The 27,470-nt window shown below is 48.9% G+C and overlaps 1 protein-coding gene across 5 annotated transcripts in view; it reads right to left on the bottom strand.

The window, feature by feature from the left end:
- Positions 1 to 27,470, bottom strand: part of Cpped1 (calcineurin like phosphoesterase domain containing 1) — a 63,426-nt gene that overhangs the window by 6,932 nt on the left and 29,024 nt on the right. For all 5 annotated transcript variants that reach the window (XM_070003460.1, XM_070003456.1, XM_070003457.1 and 2 more), the window contains one exon: positions 4,034 to 4,456. In XM_070003460.1, coding sequence (XP_069859561.1) covers positions 4,034 to 4,456 — 423 coding nt within the window. The remainder of the gene's footprint in view (positions 1 to 4,033; positions 4,457 to 27,470) is intronic.

The following is a 27,470-nucleotide window of genomic DNA, read 5'->3' as shown; positions in this document are numbered from 1 at the left end:
TCGCAGTGCTAATTTCAAAATGACACCAATTGCTATTTTTAAAACATGATCTAAAGAAGTGAGGATAAAATATTTTGATTGTAAATTGAGACACTGTGGTGTCAGGCCCAGGAGGCTCCTGCAGGTCTGAAATGTTGCAGTGAGAGTTTTTTTTTTCAGTAACATTTTAATTTTGACTTTTAAAGTGAAGCACAGCTGCCGAGAAGGAGCCTCTGCGGCGAATTTGCTTTGCCGATCCTTCCTCTGGCCCTGGTGTCATTTGGTGCAGTTTGGTGAATGAGTCAATGCCAACTTAACTCAGGAATTAGTGGTGTGCATTCACACATGGCAGATTCTCAACTTACAAATATTTACCATCGGGACTTGATTTCCACTTTAATTAGCCCAACTGTGAAGGACACCTCCAACGTGAGAAACAGGGCCCATCCCAGCACATCAGATGTAGCTCTGGCAATTGGTCTTTTATCTGATTTACAGGGAACAAGATAACAGACCACAAGCGGCTAAGGCATGATGTTTGATGGGAATGCATGAAGGCACAAAGCGCATCCAACCTGGGAAAAAGTTTGGTGGAGGGCCAGCCAGGAAACAAAGAAGGTAAACTTTCCGGCACTGCTCTGGCTTTGGAAACTCTGGACTAGGAGAGGATTGTTTGTCAATTCTTTTTAGAAAGCCAGTTTGGAAAAGAAGCACCCAGAAGTTCTGAAAATGTACTTGACGCCAGGGTTAGGGGAGTTGGAGGGGGTGAATGCAAGGTGATGGTGGCTACCTACTGGACAGGCTTGCTAGAATCTTGAAAATCTGACAATGAAATTATACAAAGGTTGTTTACCACACATTCAACAGTGAGATCTGTGCTTTAAAAAAGTCAAGTTTCATCATTAAGTTCCACTAGAACTGTCCATCTAATTCAATGGTCCCTAACTTTTAAGGCTGGTAGCCCTTAATCATAAAACCTTTAGAAAGAACACATGTTATTATCTACCTGAAGAGCGCTGGGCTCACAGCAATCTCCCCTCACTCCCACCTCAGGGGACAAGAGGATTCTTTTTTTAAACAGTCTTCAGAGCCTGGGCACTGTCCCAGAGCTTCTTGCTCAAGGCTAGTGTTCTACCACTTGAGCCACAACACCACTTCCAACTTTTTTCTGAATGGTCTATTGGAGATATGAGTCCCATGGACTTTCCTGCATCGGCTGGCTGGCTTTGAACTGTGACCCTTGGATTCCAGCCTCCTGAGTAGCTACGGTTACAAGTGTGAGCCACCAGCGCCTAGGAAAGGAATCAAGAGGATTTTGTTTACCCGCATTTTCTGTAATTTGCGTAATACACAACTTAAGAGCTGGCAAACTGAGGCGGGTCCTCAAGGCTAAGCTGCCTATCCTGCTTGGCGATTTTCAGTGAGCTCCAGAAGGAAGCCGGCCTGCCGCGTGCAGATCCAGCTAAGGGCTGCTGTGAGACTCAGTTCAGGCCCATATACCTCCGGGCATCCTTAACTGAGAGCTTCCAAGTGCCGGCCTGGTGCCAGTGCTCCACACATGATTGCTTTATGTGACCTTACGAGGTCAGGATGGATGCCCTCATATTAACATTACTAGAGAGACAGTAAGACAGAAGGATGTTTAATCCACGTGGCTAGGGGACGCACTGAAGGGGAGAGGGTAGGGATGTACAGAGAAAGACGAGTGTTCCAGGGCTGAACACCAGCTGCCCTGTGTCACCCTCCTAACTCTCTTCATCTGTCTCCTGCCTGTACCACGACATACTTAAGACTGTCTGTAAACTGGTGAGCTACTTGTGCTTTTGCCAACCCATGCTGAAAGAAACATGAGACACCTTTTAAAGTGTCCCCACGGTCTTTCTCGTTCCATTTTGACCCCAGTCCCCCCAGTTGCACTGTGGGCTTCCGGTGTGGTGTGTGGCTCCCCGAGACAAGGCCTCCATTTTGGGCCAGGAAGCATGCTGTGGGCAGACGCCTCGATAAGCCAGGCCCCTTCCACAGTGGGGCCACCGGAAGCACTCAGGAATCAGACACAACAGGGTCCATGGAAGGCAAGAGTGTCATGCCTTCTTGAAGCCTATGCTTGGAACGTTACAGCCTGCAGGCCCACCATCTGGTGTTGTGAATAAAGTTTTATTGGCATATAGTCATGACCAGTTGTTTGTATATTGGCTCTGGTTCTGCAAGGGCAGATCTGAGCAGCTGCTACAGTCAGGATGGAAAAGCCCCAAGTATTTCCTTTGCAGGAAAAGTCTGTTCCCCTGCACTAGGCAACGCCTTTCCTGTCTGAGACGCAGCTGGTCAACACCAGTCCATGGGTGGGGATGCTAACTGGTGAGCTGATACTGAACTGACACTGACTTATTAGGGGTTATTAAGTGACAGTCTTGGTTCAGGGCTGAGCTTATGACCACCAAGAAAACTGGAGAAGACACGGTACAACTCAGTCTGACACTAGAGGAGGATCAGATGATTTATTTATCTTACAAAGTGTAAAATAAACGTATCTAACCTTTGTGCTCTTTAAAACTGCAATTCTTAGCCCATAATCATGGGCCAGGATCCCCTCCCTCTCTCATTTTTTTAAACATAAATACTAGAGATGAAACCCTAATGCTGTGAAATTACCCATTAACTTTTGCAGCAAAGATCAACTTGTTGGAATTTTTTATAATTGCTAAATTTGCTCCGGGCTCTTTAATACACAGTTCTAACCTCTACGTTGAAAATGGAAAAAAAGAAAAGGTATCAGGATCTCAAGGGAAATGCGGTCAGTTAAAGAGTTAGCCTTTTATTTTTTAAGATTGAGTTTTGAAATTACGTGTATTAACTAGGTCACACATGAACCTTCCACTAAAACGCGTCCTGAGGGATGGAGGCAATGCCCAGCTTCCTTCCACCAAGATTTCATTACCTTTCTTGCCTTTTGCCTCCAACTAGGAATCAGGTGAATTAAGGGGAAAACCAATTTTGACATCCTTTGGATGTGATGATATTGATTATCCTCAGGCAGAACAAAAGGCGAAGGAAAGTGACAGGTGCCACTTCATGTCTGTGTATCTGTCCAGACCTGATGTCTGTTTATTTGTACCAGTTATTGACAACATTCTTGTAACATAAAAAGAAGGTTTTTTAAAAATTATTTTTTATTGTTTTCTTATTGAGCTTCAGAAGCAGAAGCAGGAAGCCTCCGTTTCTAGGGAAACCTGAGCTTGGAGGTTTTGTTTTTTGGGTCACAGTGCACAGCCCCAGAGGCGGGGTGGCCCGTGGCACAGTGACTGTCCTTCCTCCCCGCCGACCTCATCCTCAGGGTAAAGTCACGCGGAGCAGGGAGGTGGCTGCTGGTGCTCATTATTAAATCATTTATTCATCCCACACAATGATTCAGAATTATTCATGAACTCCCTGGGAGGAAGCAGGGTTTCACCTCCATGGTGGTTTGGGGAGGGATGTGGTCTTTAAAAGGATATTTTATAACAACACAATTATCGTAATTAAAAGCTACCCCGATCGTCGGATGAGCTTCTGACATATTTCTGAGAACTGGCATTTTAGCACAAGGAGATAAATGAGACGGAAATAGTATTAAGGGATAATAAATAATGGTGCTGTGGGGGGAGAGGGTTCACGGCAACATTAAACACCATCTGCCATCGTCACCCCCAGTTTTATCACGGTCTTCAAATTAATGAATTTTACAAAATATTGCTTGAACTTCTGGCTTTCCAAAATGAGTCTGAGCTCTACTGCTGTGACCCTCGCCACCCCCACGTGCATCGTGAGCAGGGGGTGCGCACAGCTCCCAGGCCCCTGGCAGCCAGCCTGCCCCTACCCCCCAACCCAACAGGGCACACCGCCTGCAGATCTGCCCTCGTCCTCCCCCCCCCCCGAATCTGGTGTTGCCAACACTGCCCTAGCCCTGTTCTGTGTCTGAAGGTCATTAAGTAAAGGGCCTGGGGTGGCCTGCCACTAAAGCTACCTGCCGTGGCCTGAACACTCCCCACCTCCCCACCCCCACCAGGGCCCACGCTACCTGCTCCGGTGAGCTTGTCGGCCAGCTCCTTGCGCACGGCCTTGGTGAGGTTGAAGTAGTCGTCGTCCTCGTCGATGCTCCGCAGGAAGAGCGGGATGTGCTGGAAGACGATGGCATGCTGGCACTGGCGCTCTCGGGCGATGCCCAGCTGCTGCTCCAGCCAGCGGTCCTGGGCCAGCTTCAGCGCGGGGCACCGGGACGCGTCGTGCAGGAACTGGGAGTTGAGCACCAGGAAGAGCACGCCCCCGACCCAGAAGCTGAAGTAGTCATCGCCCCAGGTCTGGCGGAACTCCGCCACCGTCTCCGCCGTGGGCACGTTGCCCACATCGTGGTTGCCGCTGACCAGGACCAGCGGGATCTCCCGGTCCACCGCCCCCAGCACGCGCTGCAGGTCCTCCGTCTGCTGCTTCCGCCAAGGCGTCCCTGGAAGGGTGAGAGGACACCCGGATGAGGGTAAACGGGGAGACCACGAGGAAGGGCAAGCGAGGGCACACACAGACGGCCAACAGCATACTGAAGACTGCATCCAGAGCCCTCAGGGTGGCGAACAACCCCTTACCACTTGATCCATGCCCCTAGCCTTCTTTTTGTGTGTGTGCTAGTACTAGGGCTTGAACTCAGGGTCTGGCTACTGTCTAAGCTTTTTTAATTCAAGGTTGGTGCTCTACCATTTGAGCCACAGCACCAATTCAGGCTTTTTGGTAGTCAACTGGAGATAAGAGTGTCATGGATTTTCCTGCCCAGGCTGTCTTTGAACTCTGAATCTCAGAGCTCAACCTTCTGAGCAGCTAGCATTGTATGTGTGAGCCACCCATGCCTGTTCCCCAAGCCTCTTTGTATTTTGTTGGCCCCTGCCTCCCAGTGGCTGAGACTATAGGCATGTAATGTACCACCATACCCATGTGCCTGTCTACTCTCTAAACTCCCCCTCCCCCCATTCCTCCCCAGGACCCTGGAAGCTGAGTGTCCACAAGGTTGCTGCTGAGTGCTGGTGTGGCATTCTTGCTGATATAAACACCAGTGAAGCTTAACTTCTAGTTTCATTTCAAAGAACAGTAAGTACAGATGGCTGCCACTTTCCCCAGCTCGCTGTGGTACAGACACTCCTGTGGCGCATGTTCCCGATGTTGGAAATGAGTCCCATGATGCTATATGCAGTCTTACCATCCATGGGGTCTCACAAACTACACCAGTCCCTTAGGGGAGAAATCCTTAGAAGCCAACCAGCTGGACCAACAAAGCATATGCATCTTACCAAGTGCCCCTGGCAACGGAAGAGGCGTTTACATCCCGTTGACAGCCTACTGGGGAGCAGGGGTCTCAGCAGTCAGCGCTCCACACACCTCTCTCTCCTGCTCCGCCCCCCCCCCACTCCCAACCCCCACCCCATAAGATTCAGAATGGAAATGATTATTTAGCCAGAGAGCTAGAAAATGTGTGGGTGACCAGATCCCTCCTCCTTTAGACTGTGGGCTTTCACACTTCCTGTAAGGACGCACTAAAGCTTTAATAACTGGATCTCAAAATGACCAATTCAATTCCACATCTGTTTTGGGCAGCCTTCTGTGAAGCTAGTCAACAAGCACACACTGAATGACGGCGATGTGCAGGGCACTGAGCTGGTGGCCAGGAGTGAGGTCCACTCGCCTCTAAACCAACCGTGTGTCCACCGTGGGTCAAGCAAGCTACAGATGTGCACACATGTCCCTGGTGTCATTACACACTGCTGAGGAAACCGAGGCAGGGCAGGGCCGTGTGTCCACACCACCTAAGCCCCGAGGAACGTGGGTAGAATCACATGGGTGAAGAGGAACAGGCCCACTAAACCACCAGAACTATCATAGATCCGAGGAAAGGCTGGGTGACTAGGGTTGAAAATAACTTATTTTCCATTCACCATAACCAGAAAGGAGGGAGCCAAATGAATCCCGGCACAGAGCTGAAACATGTTCGAGATAAGCACGTTGCTCTGGTTTGGGTATTACGCATCATACACGAGTCAACATATGACCTTGTGTGCAATCATTTTATGTTAATTGAAAACAAAAATAAAGCAAAAAAAAAAAGAAGACCTTATGAAGGAATTGTATCTAGGAAAGCCCACAATTCATACATAAAACAGTAGGTGTGCAATTATAACCAGTAGAACCCAGGAAAGAAAAAGAAAACACACCAAACCTTCAGAAATGACACCTTTGAGGACCCTGCTGTTGGGGAGATGCTCTTCACAGCCCCCACACCAGGCCGAGCTGGGGAGAGCAGCATTCCCTAGCTCCTGTCCCCGCCCGCCCCAGCGGCCCCCCCCCCCAGGCTACCTTCACAGCCCGACCTCTATTCTTGCCTCTGGGCCTTGGATGTAGATCCACTCTTGAGAGGCACCAGGCCAACTGATTTTCTTTTAGTACATTATTAGATGCCTAAAAACTCAGGGATCCAACATTCCATTCAAGTGTTCTCATCTATAATTTCAATGAAAAAATAAAGGAGAGGTAGAGCTCTATAGCTGCTGCAGGAAGCTCCCACATGAACGTTAAAAGGCTTACAGATGTCCATGTATTACGGCGCAGAGGATCTGCCATTCTTGCTACTCTTGAGACTGCGGCACAGTTTTGAGTATTCCAACATTCAGAACATCTAACTCTGCGTAATTATGGGGGAGACCTTTAATCTCTTTCCTACCTCCCTCCCCTTCCCTTCTTTCTTTCCCCAAGTGTAGGTACTATTTTTCACTGAAGAGCAAAAGTCTGGAGGTATGGATCAAGGAGTAGAGATTTTGCTTAGTAAGTGTAGGACCCTAAATTCAAACCTCAGAATCACTGAAGAGAAAAGGAAAAAAGTCTTTTCTTTTCTTTTTTTTTTTTTTTTTTGGGTCCGGTCGTGGGGCCTGAACTCTGGGCCTGGGCGCTGTCCCTCAGCTCTTCAGCTCAAGGCTAGCGCTCTACCACTTGAGCCACAGCGCCACTTCCGGCTTTTTTCTTTTTGCTTATGTGGTGCTGAGGAATCGAACCCAGGGCCTCGAGCATGCAAGGCAAGCGCTCTACCACTGAGCCACCTTCCCAGCCCTTCTTTTTTTTTTTTTTAAAGGGGTGCATTTTGCCTGAGGATCCTAGGGCTCTAAGAAAATCCAGGAGGCCACTCGGGCTGCATTCCACCCCAGCCTGGGTCTCGGGGAGCAGGGGCCTTGCGTGGGGCAGAGGGCTGGCAGAGGGCCGGCAGAGGCGCCTGGGGGAGCCGAGGCCTGCTCTCTCCGCCTGGGGAGAAGCAGGCCTGCCTGGCACAGGGGACCAGGAAGCGTTCCTGGTAGTAGTGCTGGCACTGTGCCTACAGGTAGCCTCTGCCTCATAGCTGGAATGTGCTGGCCCCGATCCGAGCTGACCTGAGTGGCTGACCTGTGGGCTGAGTTACCTGATTCTCTCTGAGGCTTCTCTGGTTCCTTGGGGTTGTGAACAGCCTGGTGGTTGAGGCCTTGACCTGAGGAGCCACCTCCTAGGCATGGCCCTGCCTAAGGTTCCTCCTTCCTGTTCCCACTGTCTGGGGAGGTCAGCCCTCCCGCGTGCATGGCTCCAAGGCCCACACTCTACAAACGCCACTGCTCACGCCCACCGGGCCCCGGTGTGAGGGGCAGGGATTCAACCCATGGTCTAGTCTACAGCACAGCCTCTCCTTACAAGTCCTGCTTCAAAGGAAGGTTCTAGGTCCATGGAGATGTCTCTTGACTGCTCTGATCTGCAGGATGGGGTGCAGAGGATCTACCATTCTTGCTCTCCTCAAGAATTTGCCACAGTTCCGTGCATTAACTGAGGCACTAAAGGCTGGCTGGAGACTGGGAAGGAGACATCTGCACAGTCATCAGCATCTGTTTCCTAACTTTGTAAGGATGCTGCCTCTAGGGGAACCACAGGTCTCCCCCAAACTGGTTTAGGAACACGGAGCCCATTTGCCGTGAGCCTCCTCAATGTTAGATGAGGTTCCCTCACGGTGCTCCTGGCGCTTTCTCCATGTCTCCAGTGGTGTCCAGCGAGATCTGGGCTTGGTCCCTGGGCTCTGTCTCTCATGAGCTGTGTGCCAGGGGTTTGCACCTCGGTTCCTCTGGGGGTAGCCATAGGATTCAAACCAAGATGATGTAGAATTTGATACAATGTCTGAAAAAAACACTTTCTTCTGTGTTCCTCCACGCCACCCCTAGCCAGATCAAATTAATTTTCCATTTCTTTTTTCTTAAAATCAGTAGCCCATTGTGTGGGCACCACAATCAATAAACCATTTCTAAAGGCAGGAAAACATTCCCCAGGAGAGAAATAATTTTCAGTTGTGCATTTAAAAGAGTAAATGCTAGATGACAATAAGCCAACGTTAATGAAAATGTCTGCGCCACGTTTAACATGCCCTCGCCTGTGCGCATGAGCAGCTCCTGAGAGTCAGAATCTCGCTCACCCCTCAGAATCAGCACAGAGCTTGCTACATCTCAACATAGCTTCCTAACATAGCCCTAGGCTAGCAGCAAGTGCACAGGAACAAAGCCTATAGCCAGATCTCAGCACAGCAAATGGCACATGCAGATCTATCCTATGTCTCAAATAGGGCTTACTTCACAGCAAGAGCTGGGGGAGAAGCAGGGGAAGAAGGGAGAAGATTCTGAACCATGACAAGCAATGACTGACCGAGGAGAAGGGCAACTCCAGGGAGGCCTTCAAGAAGGGGTGAGGCACTTGTGAGAAGCGGAAGCGGAAGCCCGGATGGGGCTCACAGGCACTGTAGAAAGTTGCAAAGTGTTTTAAAACATTAACACAAACCTGATGACATGAGATAAAACCAAGAGGTGACAAGGCAATTTCATAACTACAAAAGGAAAATACTTAGTTCATCATTTATTGACTCTGAATCAGTGAATGTCAAGAAGTGTAATGGCTTAAGTGGGGCGCCGGTGACTCACACCTATCATCCCAGTTACTCAGGAGGCGGAGAGCTGAAATTATGGTTCAAAGCCAGCCTGGGCAGCAAAGTCTATGAGACTCTTATCTCCAATGAACCACCAGAAAACCAGAAGTGGCGCTGTGGCTCAAGTGGTAGAGCACTTGCCTTGAGCTGAAGAGCTGAGGGACAATGCCCAGACCCAGAGTTCAAGCCCCAGGACTAACAAAAGAAAAAATAAAAGAAGAAAGAAATGGGACGGCTTATTTCTGTTAACATCCAGTCAGGCAGAGATGATTGTCTCCAAGTATAGTCTGATAAAAATCTCTTCACAAAAAAGGAAGAGACATCAGCATCCTTAGCCTAATGGGAAACATCCCTGAGAAATACACATGGAACCTGATGGTCCAAGACTGACTGCTCTCCCTCAAAGACCAGAACCTGCAGGGAGGTGGCTTGCCTACTCCTACTGACATCGCACTACACAGCCTAGACAGGGCGCAGCCTGGGGGAGAAAGAAAGAAGCCTATTTTCAGAACGTTAAGACTGCCTCCAGGGCCAGGTACCGTTGGCTCATGCCTGTAATCCTACCTACTCAGGAGGCTGAGATTTAAGGATCACGGTTCAAAGCCAGCTCGGGCAGGAAAGACCCTGAGACTCTTATCTCCCAATAAACCACTCAGAAAACCGGAAGTGGGGCTGTGGCTCAAGTGGTAGAGCGCTAGCCTTGAGCTGAAGAGCACAGGGGCAGTGCCCAGGCCCAGAGTTCAAGCCCCAGGACCAACCAAAAAAAAAAAAAAAAAAAAGACTGAAAACCTTCCAGAAACAAAATCTTGCTCCTAGCACTGACGAGGGAGACTAGGTAGGATGCAAGGCCAGTATGGGAACAAAGGTCAACTGCATTTCCCAATGAAGAGCTGGGCGGAGCGAGGACTTGAGAGGCATCTGGGGAGAAGGGATGGCTGGAACACATGTTATGCCACCTATGTGAAGCAAGGGAGAACTCAAAATTAACTGGGAGGCCACTGAACAGCTGGGAGTTTGGTCATGCTGGAGAAAAGCCTGAGAGAAATAAAAGAGAGGCAGACATCAAGTATTTTTCTTCCATTTTTTAAAATACAAAATTTGGTGTGTTGACACAGGACCAAAACAAAAAGGCAAATGGAGGGTCTCATGAAAATTTAAACTGTGGGGCCTCAAGCACATTTCCACTGTGAACCTGTTGACAGTACACTGAATTCATCTATGGACTTTCCACTATGAAACTCCTTTATACTATTAATGTTCGATAATACACTTCAACATTTTAAATTAAAAAAATAAGAGGACACTATCAAGAAAGAAGAATGAAGACCACGAGGTGGAAGCCCTGCCCTCCTAAGAAGAGGGGAGAAGGGACAGGTGTTCAATGATCTGCCCTGCGTGTTCTGCTCAGGGAACAACCCCCAGCTGAATCGTACAGATCAGTGTGTGCGTGTGCGTGTGCGTGTGTGTGTGTGATAGAGAGAGACAGAGAGACAGAGAGAGAAACGGGTCTGTGGATTCTAGAGGCCACATCTGGGCCACAAACAGGTGGGTAGATGATGAGACAGGGCTAAAATGCTTGTACCAGGTGATGTGTTACCAAAGTCAAGATTCCCGGCACCGGCCCTGCATGTACATGCAGCAAGGGGTTCCGCTCTACAGGGAGGGTGGAGACACAATAGTCAATCAGGGCTCTCCTTAAGTGGCAAAAAATTCATACCACAACCATCAGAACTCATGTCAGAGATCAATTAGGAAATAGCAGCTCAAATGTCAGCCCTCTCACCCTCCTCAGTGACCCTGGACACCACTGATAACCTCAGGTTACGAAATGTAAACACTGCTCACAGAAGCACCAGCTTTAGAGAAAATCTGGACTGCCTCCAACATGAGTTCTCAGGGAACTGATGGTGCGCTTTTACTATAGAGTAAGAAATGAATGTTTAAAAGGATGAAGTAAAGCCAGTGGCCAGTGGCTCATGCCTGTAATTCTAATTACTCAGAAGGCCAAGACCTAGAGAACTGAGGTTCAAAGCCAACATGGCCAGGAAAGTCCCAGAAACTCCATCTCCAGTTAGCCAGCAAGGAGACAGGAGGGTGGTGTGGTTCAGTGGTAGAGTATCAGCTGAGAGCAAGAAAGCTAAGCAAGTGAGAGGGTCTGAGTTCAAACCATGGTGCCAGGAAAAAAAAAAACAGGAATAAAAAAGAAATCAAGGGCTGGGAAGGTGGCTCAGTGGTAGAGCGCTTGCCTTGCATGCATGAGGCCCTGGGTTCGATTCCTCAGCACCACATAAGCAAAAAGAAAAAAAAGCCGGAAGTGGCGCTGTGGCTCAAGTGGTAGAGCACTAGCCTTGAGCTGAAGAGCTGAGGGACAGCGCCCAGGCCCAGAGGTTGGGCCTCATGACCGGACCCCCCCCCCCAAAAAAAAGAAATCAATAAGCTAGAGATAGAAATGTCTAGAAAAAACATGGTAAGCTATTAAGAGTGATTATTCACAGAGGACAAAACATTTCAGTTTCCTGTAAACTCTGAGTGTTTTCTGAGCACAAATCACTCTTATAATCAGAGAAATAATCAAGACATCAAAAAAAAAAATCACAGATCTACTAAAATTAGCTCATTAGGTAAGCAGCTGTATGGGAACAAACGTAATTTTAATGGAACAAATATAAAGCAAATGCCAAGGCTGATGCTTAAGACCAGTTCTTTCTGCTCAGAGAAAGAAATGGAGAAAACACCAGAAAGACAGTTATACACACACACACACACACACACACACACACACACACACACACACACACACACACACACACACACACACACACACACACACACACTCTCTCTCTCTCTCTCTAAAACTCTTACAATCACAATGAGTACATTCAATTAAAAATATATGTAACAAGATTGTGGTCAGAACAGAGTTGTATTTTAGAGCAGATGACTGCCACAGCCAACACAAAGTGGCCAAGGACGAAGCCCAATGGTAGAGCATATACAGGACGTGTACCAGGCCCTGGCTTCCATCACCAGCACAGGGGAGACGGGAGAGAGAGGAAGAGGGGACAGAAACAGAGATAGGCTAACCGAGTCTACGTGGAATCTATGACTAGTTTTAGGTGTCTACTATTCTGAGATCTGGGTGAAATCCAGGATCAAGGAAGAGAGTTTTAGCCCAGATAAGATTACCAGCGGAAGTATGAGGTGCCTGCTTAACTTTAAACTTCGGATCACTTCGTTTAGTTTTAAGTGTATTCCACACACTCTTGATGTTCCTGTATTTAAAAAAATACTTTTATTATTATTATTTTTTGGGTCCGGTCGTGGGGCCTGAACTCTGGGCCTGGGCGCTGTCCCTTAGCTCTTCAGCTCAAGGCTAGGGCTCTACCACTTGAGCCACAGCGCCACTTCCTGCTTTTTTTTTCTTTTTTCTTATGTGGTGCTGAGGAATCGAACTCAGGGCCTCTGGCATGCAAGGCATGCGCTCTACCACTGAGCCACCTTCCCAGCCCCTACTTTTATTATTTTTAAACAGTCATACAAAGGAGTTGCTATTCACTCAAAGCAGTATTCGTAAACCACCTTGGTCAATGTCAACCCTTTCAACACTGTTCCTGTATTTTTATTTGTACTGAGCTGGCCGTCACCTGGGTTAATGAGCCTAATCCCAGAGCAAGGTTGACCCAGCCTGACTCCTATGACTGTGCTAAGGGGCACTGAGTACTGATCAAGGAATGGAAAAGGGCCTCCTTGGTGGCTCCAATGACATACCCAAGATGAACACTCAAGGTGGGAGCTTCAGTTCAACCCGTGAATTTCAATGTGGAGAGTCAACATGAGAGTTAGGTCTGACTCTAAACAGCTGGCCAACCACACTTTCCCTCACGTTTCCAATTACTGACACTGCAATTATTGGTGAGGGCCCGTGGAAAGAAGCACTGGCTGGGCTGTAAATAGTTTCCTTTTGTGGAAACTGGAAAATAAACAATACATACCAAAAAGAAAAAAAAGGCACAAACAAGATGTTTTCTAAATTGTAGTCAATTTGCAAGAGCATATTTGGGCTGGAGAGAGGATGAAGGGAGTGAGGAACAGAATTTAAGGAGCCTCCCCCAACCCCGAGGTTTGTGCAGGTGCTGAGCCTGAATATGCGCAATCCTGAAAGGAAGAGCCTCCTCAAATCCTGTTCCCTGGGCACCTCAATGCCTACGTCTAGCCCCCAAGTTCCTCAGCACAAAAGAACTGGGATGGATTGTCTAGGTCCCAGGAAAGAAGCAAGGTCAATGCAGCATAAAGGCAGGAACAAGATCAATACAGTGCACATAATTCACTACCACTTATATATACATAATAGAATAAAACACACATACACAAAGAGTAAACACACATATGCGCACACCCTCTGTGCAAGGTGCCTAGAAAGAAAATAGGCGCTCTCTGTTGCCACAGGGAGGGAGCGGGGTTGGGAAAAAAACTGACATTTTTTTGTTCTTTCTACATTTTAGTTCATGTAATCAAATCCCTCTCTATTAAACCTATAAGAAAAACTATGAAGACATTACAAGCATGCTTAGCAATGACGAGGAAAGGTGTGTGCATCAGGTGTGGAGAAGGTGGACCTCCACTGCCTGCTCACACGCAGGACCTGATACATGTCCCCACAGGAGAAACTAAACACACACAGGCGTGTTAACTACACCATGCGTGCATGTGCACACACAGGCACATGCGTACATGTGCTGTGACCACACCATTACTGACTTAGTGACCTGATATGGCCCTGGACCAGGAGGGAGCATGCACGGCTTTGCACAGCTGGGCTTCCTCAGGGAACGTGTGCATGTCTGCTTTGTGACTTTGTGAGGATGAGAGCGGAGTGGGACCAGGGCCTTCCGTATCTGCAGCGTGGTCTTCTGGAGAGAAGCAGCCTTTGCCCTAGAGACAGATGGATGGCAGCTCGCCTCCCTTCTTCGCTCTTCTTAGCTGTTACCGAGAGCAGACCTCGCGTGCGGCTGGTTATAGCTCAGCTACTAGTTCCGCCCCGGGATCTGTGTACCCCAGTCTCAGCTGAGGGCTTTCTTTTGTTTTCTGTGCCTTTGAGAGGAACATGAGCTCTTCAATTCTTACAAGTTCTATGAAAAATAACCAACTATAGGTTGTTACTAGGACAAAACCTCATGCCCACTTGCTCACTCCCTGCAGCCCCCAGTCTGTGGGGCACATAAGAGGAAGAGGGACTGTGGGTGGCCGGATGGCTTGCTCACCCCTGGGAATCCAGCCAGGTTTCAGGAGGAATGGTAAACCCCTGTGTGGAGATGAACTCTTAGCCACCAGGCTTTCCGCAGGACTTTAATGTGCTACAATTCATAGGTGCGGCTTCATTTCCACACAGGTCCACACTGCAGCCATTTCTTTCCAGATTAGAGCTGTGACTTCTGAAGAGATGATTCCCTTAATGTCTGTGTCAACAAGGAACAGAGGCAGACCCCCCAGAAACAGCATGCCAATGCTGGCCAAGTGCAGACCTCCTCAGTAACACACAATCTGTCATCCTCTCTGGGGAGGAGGAATGGAGCTGCTACAAAATGTACCCCTACAGGAAAAAGCAGCAACCCCCCTGGGTTTTTCTCCCTCCTTACCAGCCCCGCCAGACAGCCAGGTGCGCACAGAGCCAGCATCCCCTGGCAAACTACTGCTAAACAGCCATGCATCAACCAGGAATTGGTGGCTGATACCTGGCAATCCTAGATACTCAGGAGGCTGAGATCTGAGGATCATGGTTCGAAATCAGCCTGAGCAGGAAAGTCCATGAGACCCATCTTCAATTAACTACCAAAAAGCCGAAGACAGCTTGTGGCTCAAGTGGCAGAGCACATCCCAAATGTTTTCTCTCCCCTATGGGGGATGTCTACATAATGGATACCACAAATAGTGTTATGAATCCATTTATGGACGCACTAAGAAGCTGTTTTGTTGTTTTCCCCTTCAACGAGAACAAGTAGCCAATGTATGCTATGGCAGACAGAGAAGAAAGGATGCAGTTCAGTTAACCAAAGTAAGACCTCTGTAATCCCTATTCCCAGTGGCACAGGACCTCCAATGAGACCTGTGGAGGACACTCACCCTTTCCTGGAAATGTGAAAGTGAAACCAGCAGCAGGCGACTTTAGTAAGTGGAGGAAGGTGATTCAGGCGGAGGCAGAGCACGCTTTCCTGCTTAGAACAAGGAGCTAGGAAAGGCACAGCGGGATCAATATGGCCTGCAAGGAGGAAGCGGGAGCAGTTATCGAAAACCAAATGATTTTTCCAGCTGGGCAGAGGAAGGATGGGAGGATTTCCCCCTCTCCTGCACCAGTCCTCTCCCGCCAGCCTCTCCTCAGCTGGCCCTTCAGGGAGGGTAGGCGTCCACTCCATTCCGAGCAGGAATGATGCAAGTAACCATCCTGAGCAAGTAGCTGTCTCGTGCTTTAGACCATGCGCAACTTGGCCTCTTGCCAGGAGCATTTGTTTACTCCATGAGTATCCACACAGAAGGTTTTAGACGCTGCTGAAAGGTGTCTAGTTTATCATTCAGATAGCCATTCTAGCTGGCAGCCAGGGGAACCAGCAGCTCTGGCCATCCCATCTGCCCAGGGCTTGTAAGGCAGCTCATCAGAGCTGCCAGAGAGGCTGTGATGCCAAGGCCACTCCTGTGTTTCTGCACCAGAGGCTACATTTCTGGTGGGCACTGTAGGGGCCCCTGCTCAGGAGGAGGGGAGCGCGGTCTTGCCAGGGGTGCAGTGGGGCAGGAGGGATGGTCCTAGAAAGTGATGAGCAGAGATGTGACCATCTTGGCATTGGGAGAAGCAAGTGTGTGTGTGTGTGTGTGTCTGTGTGTGTGTGTGTGTGTGTGTGTCTGTGTGTCTGTGTCTGTGTGTGTCTGTGTCTGTGTGTGTCTGTGTGTGTACCACTCTGAGGTCAACTGTGCCCCTAGCCCTCCTAAATGGAGAATATGGCGTTGGGGCAGGGAGTGAACAGCTAGGCACCAGCTGGGACATCACACGGTTATCCACTGGGAAATTCCATGGTTGGGGGGCAGGGGGAGAGCATCCAAACATGTCTAGACTTGTGATTGCTCAGCTTAAAAAGTTGACATAGAAGTGTACTCAGAGTTCTGTGAACTCAGGGAAGCAGACTGAACAGAAAGAATCTTCCAAACCAAGCCTTTAATTTGTGCCATTATTAATCATGCATCTGATAAAGACATGGAACGGGAATTATCTTGTCATTTTGTTGGCCATGCAGAACACGGAAACAGTCTCTGGGGTAGCCAAAGGCTGAGAGCACAAACCTCCCGCTTTTATAAAGCCATTACGCAGAAATGGCTCAGAGGAACACAAGGGCAATTCTGTTTCCCGGAACGCAGAGAACTGAGTGCCACCCCGGAACCCCGTGAGGCTTCTGGCAAAGATGGCGGATGGCATCCTAGCTCTGCTCCGTAAAGACAGCCCCCACCCACCCCAAGACAAAGACGCAGGGGACGGAAGCCAGCCACAGAATTCGGAAAGCGGAAAGCAGAAAGCAAATGGGCCCAGCTGGCCAGAGAAGCCACTAGCATTGGGTTGGCACAACCACTCTGAGAATTCTCTGGTGGTATTTGCCAAAGACAAACCCCCAACTTTCCAAAGACCCAGGAATCCTGCTCCTCTAAACACACCCAAGCAATGAGTGCACGGGACTAGATGACAGAAAAGCTTTGTTCGTAACTGCCCCAGACAGAAACAGTCGACACACTTCTGCACCCCACAAAGAGCACTGCCTCAAGATTCTTATAAGGGAAGCGAGGTAGACTCTGGGCACTGGGCTGCGAGCGGCGGCGTGGCAGCAGGCAGGGCCTGGTGGCCACCACGGGACCAAGGGCAATGGGCAGAGCCTGAGGGTTCCGAGCAAGGCTGCACTTGCCCCAGGCTGAGCTTTCAGACAAGCTTTGGCTACACTGCTCTCTGCTTGAGACAAGGTCTTACCATGTAGCCCAAGCTGACCTCAAACTTAAAATCCTCCCACCTCAGCCTGCTGAGTGGTGAGATTATAGGCATGTGGTAGATGCCCGGCCTAACACAGTGCGTGGTGCTGGCAGATGACTTGTTAGCATGGTGTTTGCATTGGGATTATTCAAGGCCCACCTTGAAAATCTCATGAGCATGTAAAGGGGTGAAGGACAGGTGGTCCCTGATGAACAACTTTGCAGCCATTCCATCCTCGGTGGGCCCTGCTGGAACGAGGAGGCTTGTTTACATTGAACACTGCTGTACAGACTCTGCAAATAGTGTGTGAATCCAGCTATGCAAAAACAAAATTAGGAAGGAAATATGCTAAAAATGTTATTGGTTCTTGCCTCTGGGTGGTAGAGAATTACAAGTGATTTTTTTTATTCTGCTTTCCAAATTTCTTTCAATTGCACAGCTATTACTTTTATAACACACACACACACACACACACACACACACACACACACACACACACACACACACACACACACACACACACACACACACACACACACACACACACACACACACACAGAGGCCCATTATGGGAACACCTGATGGGGATGAAATGTCTCTGAATATTTTAGCGTTCAAAAGGCCCAACCAGAAGCTGCGGAGAGGAATATAGGTGATCAGAGTTTCCTCTCTTCTGAACAAAAACTCTGGGATTTTCCAGGCACCATAAAGGGCTTGAGTGCCTGGCAGAGACCTCCCCCCCCCTTCCCTCCCTCCCCCCCCCCCACCCCGGAACAATTACACGATTATTGAAGGCCTTAAGAGTACAGACAAACCGCTGGGTAAACGTGGTGCTAAAAACCAACTCAGAAAATGAATGGCGCTTCGTTAGACCCCAAATATAAAAATCACCCCAAATGGTAATTGAATTACTGCTTTTCAGCTGTGGTAATTTTAGTAAACGACTGCCAAAGCTTGGTTAATGCACAGCTACAGTGCAGCAGAACTGCCATGGCCCTTGGTAGAAAAGCAACTGAGGACAAACGCTTTCATTGGAGAGGGAGGCAAGAGTGGCCCTGGGAAGGTGAACAGGCTGGGCTTGGGAGTGAGGCAGGTTAGGGCTGGGGTCTTGACCCCGCCCCTTCCAGAGGGGTGTAAGCACAGGCAAGTTATTTATTCTTCTGAGACCCTGTCTAACCGCTAAACAAGAACAATATCCACCTTGCCAGAACTGACAGGAAAAGCAGAGGCGTGTGCCTGGGGCAGAGACTGCTCCTTGTGGACTGTGAATGGCCAGAGCAGGTGTGCTCACCTCCAGGACAGGGGCTATGGAAGCCACTTAGGTAGTTTCAGCCTCCTCTGTAGGTGAAAGTAGACAGATGACAAGGAAGCAAAGCAGAAACTGGCCCCAGGGGATTCCAGGGAAACTTGCATTTTCTTAAGAGTCAGAAGCCAGTAGCCATGCCTCCCTTCCTTCCTATGTCTCTTAAAGAAGTAAAGGCTGATCTACTGCAGCCATTTTGCAAAATTGAGGAAAAGATTAAGAAAATGGCAAAGACACTGATCATGACAGTGTAAGGCAACTGAGCAAAAGCCAAAAGAAGCCTTGTTATGTGGCCATATCCTCTGAATATACTCATGACTGCAGTCTTGACTGGTCCTGGAGCTTATTGTCCGCTGAGGCTGAGGACTACGGGTTTGGAACCGCTGAGGAGGCCAGGGGCGACTCCAGGGTGACAGTAATGCTGGGGCAGGAGGGTTAAAGGACAAAATTCTTGGCAGGGTGAGTAGCAGGTGCCCAGTCCTGGGGCAAGGGACAAGGGTGCTGGGTAGGGGGCCTTGCAGAGGGCACACTGAGCAGGAAATTGTAAACCTGGGCCAGGCTGAGGCAGACCAGAGGGGCCGGCCTCCCTGGAGTGTGTGGCTAGAGTTAGATGCTGTCAGAGTCTGTTTAGAATGTCAATGGCTTGTCTTTCCCTTTTAAGTAATCCAAGCCATCACAGGCAAGCGGGCAGGTTATTTGATGAGCGGCTATCAGCCCAGTGCCTTGGGGGGGGGATGGTCAACAGGGCTCTTCTTTAAAGGCCCTTCTTTAAGGAACACAGGACTGTCACCACCGCAGCTTGGGACACTCCCCAGTCTCTGAAAGGATTCCATCCTGGCTGCATTCACCCGGTGAGTGAATATGGCTACGGCCAGCCAGGATTCTGCCTTGCTCAAAGTCAGACCTCCAGGTCCCTGCTTTAAACTACCAGTGATAATGTGGCCGGTGCAGCTGTGCTACCAGCAAGACACACCACAGAATGTCCATCCGTCTGTCTGATAAAGCCATAAGGAAGGGCTCTGAATGCTTTTCTGAACAAAGAAAACAATACATTTTTAGAGCTAGACACATTCAAGCCCAACATTATTCCATGTATACAAGGGAACATTACCAGGCACGGCCATTTTTCCCATCAGATAATTTGAGATCAACACTGTCCCCTGGGTGATGCACTAGCTTTTCTGGCTGAGGAAGGGGCCACACCACGTCACGCCATACCTCTGGGAAGTTCTTATCAACTCCACTGAGCTCAGGACCGGCTCCATTTCAGCCAGGAAAATGGTCCAGCACAGCAATAGAACGGGCTCCAATCAGGACAGAATATGACAGTCACAACAGGCCAACTGGCTAGCTGGCGGGCCTGGGGATGCCGTGGGCTGGGCGGCAGTGAGGCGAAACCACCGGACAGAACGGCTCTGCCTTGTCAGCGGCACCAGAGATGCCGAGAATGGCTGAAAATGGGCATTTAAAAATCAGCAGAAGCAATAATAATAAATCCCCTTTTGGAGGCCCTTTCTGTTGCGTGAGTGGAGAAAGAAGGGGGGGGCGGTGGCCCTGCTCGCTGTGGGGGTGAGCCGGGTGTTAGGCTCCGTTCAGGGCAGTGTTTGCCTGCCTCCCCTCGTTATGGGAGAAAGTTGGAAGGACAATCGTTCTGTTTGCCCCAGAGAATCAGGCAGGTGTGTGCACTGCAAGGGACAGAGGCACGGCGTGGGGTGGACAGGCCTGACATCTGGGCAGGGGCTCAGAGGACCGTGCCTACTGCTCAGCCCTGGCATGTAGCACCAACCACACCACAGACACCACACTGCCTCCTGGCCATGCCCAAGACGCCGTTATAATAAACACATGGACAACCGTTATATGGAAATGCTCATAGCACTTGTAGAGGAAAACTGTAAATAACTATTAAATCATCTCTTTAAGCCACTTTAGTGTCACTGCGGAGCCAGCCATGAGCACTGTGAACGGAAGCTACTGCCAGAGCAGCTTGCTGAGTTAGAATTCACACACAAGGGCAGGCGGGTGAGACCTGCAGAATAACCAAAGAGCCAGAAGGCGAAGATTCCTAACTAAAGATACTATAGGCACAATGACCGCTCTGAGACGATTTTAAAAAATTACAGGTGCTCATTTTAAACAATATGGGAAAACTCAGGTCACTAATTGTTGAAACAAAATATACCTGCCTGAAAGATTTACTGTTGAGCTGCGCACACATGTAATTCCGGCCGCTTTGGGAGATGGAGGCAGGAGGATCCAGGGAAAAGCACAAGACCCGGTTTGAAAGACAATCCACAAGGAAAAGGTTGGATGTACAACTCAGGCAGGAGGGCAAACATGAGGACTTGAGCTCAACCACCAGTACCACACTGCCCTAAAAGAAGGAAGGGGGTGGAGTGGGCGGGAGAGAGGGAGAGGTGGGAGGAAAGAAAAAGGAAGAAGGAAGATGGATTTAGGGCTGAATGTTTACACCCCCTCCAAGCTACCACGGGCGGCATTTCCCTGCGCCTCCCCTGGGGTAATCAATGGACATTTACTGAATGACACGGGCACGTGCTGGGCGCTTTGAGAAGCATCTGGAAGGGCAGGGGTTCAGTGAGGAGCTTTCCGAGAGGTAGCTCTCCAGGTTGTTTTTGCTAGCAGAGGGGAAAGGCTGCTCAGACTGCCCCAGACTACCCCACCTCCCAGATGACGCACCCGAGGTCTCAGGGGACGGCACCCGTGGGCGCCCTCGTGGCCATGATTTATCTCGGTAAAAGGTATGGAACAAGTCAGTCAGGGGACAAAATCCACAGGAAGCACATGACCACATGTGCTAACCCAGCACCCAGGGTTTCTACTGGGGCTGGCCTCCCAGTCAGGCTCTGTCCCAAACACCACCCACATCGTCCCTGGGGGAGGGGGCTCCACATCCACCACGCTAGCTGTACAGATGCATACAGATGTGCAGCACAGCAGACCCTTCCTCCCTAGGTGTGGGAGGGCCCTTCTGGGATCCAGGCTCCCAGGTACACAGTTGCTTCTACCTTGTTGGCTGTGGGAGGCACACTGTATTTTTCACCAAAGGCAGGGCAGGGAAACACACTGCTGATCACATGACAATTCTAAAAACGCAAGGCTGAGTGAGTGCTTCTCTGTATCCACTGAGTTCAGATGTTTGCATGGAAAGGCCAACTTCTTGCTTTTGAAATTGGAGTTTTTTAAGAATATATCATTATTTTCCGACTATGCTCTATCAAAGCCTTGTGCGAATGAGATGGGTTTCCCGTGCCTGAATACTCCCTAGAAATGAGCCAGAACGATGCCTACAAATACAGCCGGCTCTGCCTGTACAGCGGGAGAGGCGTGGGGTGGGGGCGCAGGGCGCGGGCACGCTGGCCGTAGAGACTCGAGTCCCCACGCAGGAAGTTTTACAGACCTGGCTACTTCTGGGGGATGCATGCACTGTAGCAGAGGGAGGCACCCAGGGAGGGGCTCCAAGCCAGCCTCCTCAGGAGTTCATCAGCAACCTTCTCTGTGCTGGCAGCACAATGGTTTCTGCTAGTAACGGCAGCTTTTTCTGACCTCAGGCCAAGCATGTTCCTCCGGCCTCTGGTGATGGGGCCCCGCAGCACCTGGGTGCCTTGAAGATGTGGCTGTCCCTTGTCAGGGTAGAGTAGCTAGCACGACCAGCAGACAGCAGAGGTGAGAGCTGTACTCCAAAGGCCAGAGCGAGGATGGGTGGCCATGGGCAGATTCTGCTCTTACTAAGTCCACCTCATGCCAGCTGATACCTGATCAGGATCTGAACCCTGTCTGGGCTTAATGAGTTGCTGCAATTGATTGGGAACTCTCATGCTATGTCTTGTACTGGAGCTCATCTGAGCCTCGACTGCTCCCACTTCACCCCAGCTAACTGCTTTTGGCTTGCGACAGCTGCCTTTGGATTGAGGACAAATCAATCTGTGTCTGTGCTATGCAGATCGAATTTCTCAAGCTCTGAAAAGCAGCTTCTTCAGGGCTACCTCAGCAGGTAAACGAACGATGAACAGGAGAGACACCGACTGCACAAAATAAATTACAGTGATATATTTCTGCCTAGGTGGCAAGACCAGCTCCCAGGGATAAGGCAGCCTGGGGACCCATCTGTACCAGGTTTTAGATCCTCTGATGGTAAATGGAATAATGAAGATTCATTGTAAACCAGCTCCATCTCTAGATCATTTCGACAACATGTTTTCCAGTCAAACACAAACCCTGACAAGGCCACCCGAGTCCACGGCGACAGTCATGAGCAAATGTTCACTGGCTGAAGGTCTAATGTCATGTTACCAGTGACCAGCGCCTGCCTGCCCACCCCCACCAGCAGCATGCACAAGTTCTAAACCTGATCTGCACAAATCTGATGCAACAGGCTGAAGGGATGAACACTTGTGGCAAGAAGAATTCTTTACCTGGTAGAATGGTTCCCTGAAGAGCTCCTCCAAGATCCATGAGTTCTATTTATAAAAATCTAATTTTGTAGGAACTTCACTGCTGAGAAGGAGTGACCAAAAGAAAGAAGGCCAGGTTTTCTTTTGATCCCACAATGGACCAAGTTAAAGAAAACAGGGAAGTGTGGCTGAGAAAACTGGGCTAGACTCCACTGCAAAACTTCTGCTTACAGAAAGATGCAGGCAGGTGCCGCCAGCGGAGCCCAGGTCTCTGCAGGATCTCAGGGCCTGGGAGGTGCATCACTAAGCATGGCCATGTGGGTGGGGGAAGGGGGGACCGGGTGGGCGGGTACTGGTCTGACATGCAGGTATCTTCTGACAAGCACTCTCGTTTTCACCTTTACCTGTCTGCCTGTTACGATGCTAGGACACCAATATCCATGGGGGAACAACTTTGGTCACTTGCTTTTACCACTTGACAACAGCCAAACATGCTCAGCAAACTTAAGAGAAGCAAGTGGGATAAAGTGATGCAAAATCCAGGTTAAACGGCAAAGCTAAGCCCTCCGTACCTGTGGGCTTCACATTCAGATTCAACCAAATACAGATTAAAACAAGTATTTAGAGGGGCTGGGAAGGTGGCTCAGTGGTAGAGTGCTTGCCTTGCATGCATGAAGCCCTCGGTTCGATTCCTCAGCACCACCACATAAGCAGAAAAAGCTGGAAGTAGTGCTGTGGCTCGAGTTGTAGAGCGCTAGCCTTGAGCTGAAGAGCTGAGGGACAGCGCCCAGGCCCAGAGGAGCTGAAGAGCTGAGGGACAGCGCCCAAGTCCAGAGTTCAGGCTCCATGACTGGAAAAAAAAAAAAAAAAAAGAGAAACTATGCCTGGACTGAACACGTAGCAGCCATTACCCCTGCTTCTGCAACAACTTTCCAGCAACCGATTAGATATTGTTTGCAATGCATTGGGAATTGCAAGTAATCCAGATGACTAAAAGTACACAGGCAGACAGACATAGGTTACATGCAAATAGCATGCCATTTTAATTTGGTGGTACCAGTGTTTGAACTCAGGCCTGTGCCTACTCAACTGTCTCCAACTGCCCAGGAGTGTGGCTCCTTCTCCCAGTGAAACCAGGCCCGTCCTCAGCAGAGCAGGCAGGACAGTGCCTGACCCCTGAGGAAGACACAACTCCAGAGTTCAAGCAGAAACTGTGCCCAAAACAATGTGGTCCGTCTGCCTCCGGGGTGTGCCCACCAGAATCACACAGACCTCCCTAGGTGGGAACGTGAGGCTTGGAAGCTCCTCCCGTCCCGGGTATGAGGGAGTCACGGCTGGCGTCTCTGACGGTTTCATTCATTCCATGTGATCTGCCAAACCAGTCCTCATGGCAGCCTTTGAAAACAGGAATAATGAGTCCCCTGGGCAGGCTGTCATCAGATGATGTCAGATTAAAACACTGTGTCATTATTTATGGGAGACCGTGGTATGTCAGGACATTTGACTGAGGAGAGTCTGTTTCCAAATAAATTTCCATTGATAGCCAAGACTGCTTGAAAACAGAACAAAATGTGTGGCAACGAATGGCAGAACAAATCAGTGAATACCTACATGCTTGAACAGGACATCCCAACTGTCACTCAAACAGCTGTAAGTCTCCATAGGGCACCCAAGCTGTCAATCAAAAAGCCACTTGTTTTCATAGGTTGCCTCAGCTGTCACTTCATGCAGCTTTGGAATATTTGGAAGGAGGGCTGGCCAGGCAAGGGGGAGGCAACACAGATCCTTTGGAGTCTCTTAGGCTTCTGTTTCCTGGAGGAAAAGGAACTTGGTACCATGTGGTATCAGCCAGGTGCCAAACGATGAAGGAAAACAATGACCTCACCCTTCACTGTCACCACCCTCGTGACATATTACTATTATGCTTATTTATTATGTCTTTGGGACACTAGGGTTTGGTTAGGGCCTCAACTTCATAGGCAGGTGCTCTATCACTTGAGCTACTCCCCCAGCCCATTTTCACTGTAGTTTTTTTCAGACAGGGTCCTAGGAGCATTTTTTGCCTAGATAGAACCAGCCTCAGACCAAGACTTTCCTATCTACAGCCTCTTCACAGCTAGGATAACAGGTATATTTCACCATGCCAAGCTAATGGATTTGAAATGGGGCCTCCACAGCCTCAAACTGTGATCCTTCCAATCTTCTATTCCTGAGTGGCTGGGACTGCAGAGGTTCCATCATGGCTGGAATAATGTCTTGTTCAATTCTCAAGCTACACAGGAAAGTGGATGGCACACCCCCTAGTTTGCAGATAAGTAAGCTGAGGCTCAGGGAATCCAGGAACCTGCCATTACCAACGGGCTCTGAAATGACTATATACATATACGTATATATACACACACACGCATATATATGTATATATATATATGCGTGTGTGTATATACATACACACGTACATCTACACATACATATATACGTATATGTACGCATACGTACATATACATACATATATACCTATCTATCTATCTATCTAGATAGACACACTGGCAATGCTGTTCAACTTAGCCAACTTCCTAAGTTTCCAAAAGTTTGAGTCTCATCTTCAGACACAATATCCATCATTACAGTGGAAACAGGAAGCAGAGTCCTACAGCAAATATCTGTCAGATATGTAGAGGAGATGGGTCTGGATTCTGCCTGGAGGCAGGGCCATGGCTGCTGGCAGGTCTACCACCACCCCCCTCCGTGACACACCACCTACTTCCTCGGAATTTACATTCTTACACTAAAAACTCTCATGTGCTCATTCTTTGGGAAGGGCGTGCAATGCAAAGGAGAAGATGAATGAATTCATTTTGTAGGTCAGGAGTGGTATTATTTAGTGATGGGGTAAAACCATTAAACTGTCCCAGGACCAAGGACTGATTTCCATTTTCCTGAATCTGCTCATTGAATAATCTACGTTGAAGACTTCATCTCACAGAATGATGAAACACGTAGTCGCCATGCACAAAGGAATGTGGTATTTCCACAGGTAGAATACTCTTCAGCCACCGCTACAATACTGATGGATTAGGAGAACACTGGGCTAGGCAAGAAGGAAGTCTCAAAGGCACACCAAGGAAACCCACAGAAGAGAAGTAGACCAATGGGCTGAGGGGGAAGGGGAGGAAGTGGGGAATGAATACAGACTTCCTCATATTCACTGTCGTTGTAGTTGCACAGTCCTGTGAATAAATGAAAAACCATCAGTATAAGGCATGTGCTGGAGTCTCACACCTGTAATCCTAGCTACTAAGGAGGCTGAGATACGAGGATCGATGTCTGAAGCCAGCCCAGGCAGGAAAGTCTTATATCCAATTAATCACCAAAAAAGTTGGAAGTGGCACTGTGACTCAAGTGATAGAGTGCTAGTCTTGAGCAAAAGAACCTCAGGGACAGCACCCAGGCCCTGAATTCAAGTCCCAGGATCCACACACACACACACACAAATCATTAGCTTTTAATGGATGAATTGTCTAGTATGGAAACTCTAATTTGATAACGCCATCATTAAAAATAAAACATCAGCTCATGCCTGCAATCCTAGCTACTGAGGAGGCTGAGATCTGAGGATCATGGTTCAAAGCCAGCCCAGGCAGGAAAGACCATGAGACTCTTATCTCCAATTGACCACCAGAAAACCGGAAGTGGTGCTGTGGCTCAAGCGGTAGAGTGCTTCCCTTGAGCTGAAGAGCGCAGGGATAGCACCCAAGCCCAGAGTGGAAGCCCCACGACCGACAAAAATAAAAAATAAAAATAAAACATGTAACTGCAGTTATGGGGGAGAGGGACAGTCCTCTAAGCAGTTCTCAAATCTCATTTAATCAAAGCCAGAAACTGACTCAGTTGTTCCCCTTATGATCTGCACTTTCCAGATAAGAAAACTCAGCCAGAAGAAATTAGGGCAGGAAGTAACCTCAGAGCTCACCAAAGGTGGGATCCAGCTAAATACACACTAAGAGCTTCTCCATAAAAACAGGAAATGCATCCCAACCTGCTGCTCCAGACAATAACAACCAAGTAAACAATAATGTTTTTTTCCTCCCATTTGCATTTTCTAAATAGAAAGCTACACCTGCAAATATATGTAAACTTAATAATTTTCACAAAAGACTCTGAACTGTAGTTTTTTTTCTGAGAAGTAGTACTTCACGGGTGGCAGAAAACATTTAAGTCTTTTGGCTGTTCTTTTCTTCTGGAGGTCTTTTAGTTCTCTTTGATTTGAATGTCTAAACCCAGTCATACCTCAGTTTCAAGGAAGTCTTTTTTCTTTTTGTCAGCTGGGGGCTTGAACTCAGAGCCTGGGCACTGCCCCTAAGCAATTTTGTTCAAAACTAGTACTCTACCACTTTGAGCCACAGCACCACTTCTGGTTTTTGTTTTATCTCATTGGAGATAAGAGTCTCACAAGGCCAGGCACTTGTGGCTCACATCTGTAATCACAGCTACTCTGGAGGCTGAGATCTGAGGATCATGGTTCAGAGCCAGCTGAGGCAGTAAAATCTGTGAGACTCTTATCTGCAATTAATCACCAGAAAACTGGAAGTGGCGCTGTGGCTCAAGTGGTAGAGAGCTCACCTTGAGCTGAAGAGCTGGAGAGCACCCAGGGCCAGAGTTCAAGCCCCAAGATGGACAAAAACAAAGAGTCTCACAGGGATTTTCTGCCTGGGCTGGCTTCAAACCACAATCCTCAGATCTCAGTCTCTGAAGTAGCCAGGACTACAGGTGTGAGCCACGGGCGCC

This window comes from Dipodomys merriami, unplaced genomic scaffold, assembly GCF_024711535.1.
Source record: "Dipodomys merriami isolate MVZ:Mamm:240054 unplaced genomic scaffold, mDipMer1.0.p SCAF_60, whole genome shotgun sequence".
Lineage (NCBI taxonomy): Eukaryota > Metazoa > Chordata > Mammalia > Rodentia > Heteromyidae > Dipodomys > Dipodomys merriami.
Note: the sequence above shows the minus strand (reverse complement) of the source record. Positions and strands in the feature narration are given on the sequence as shown.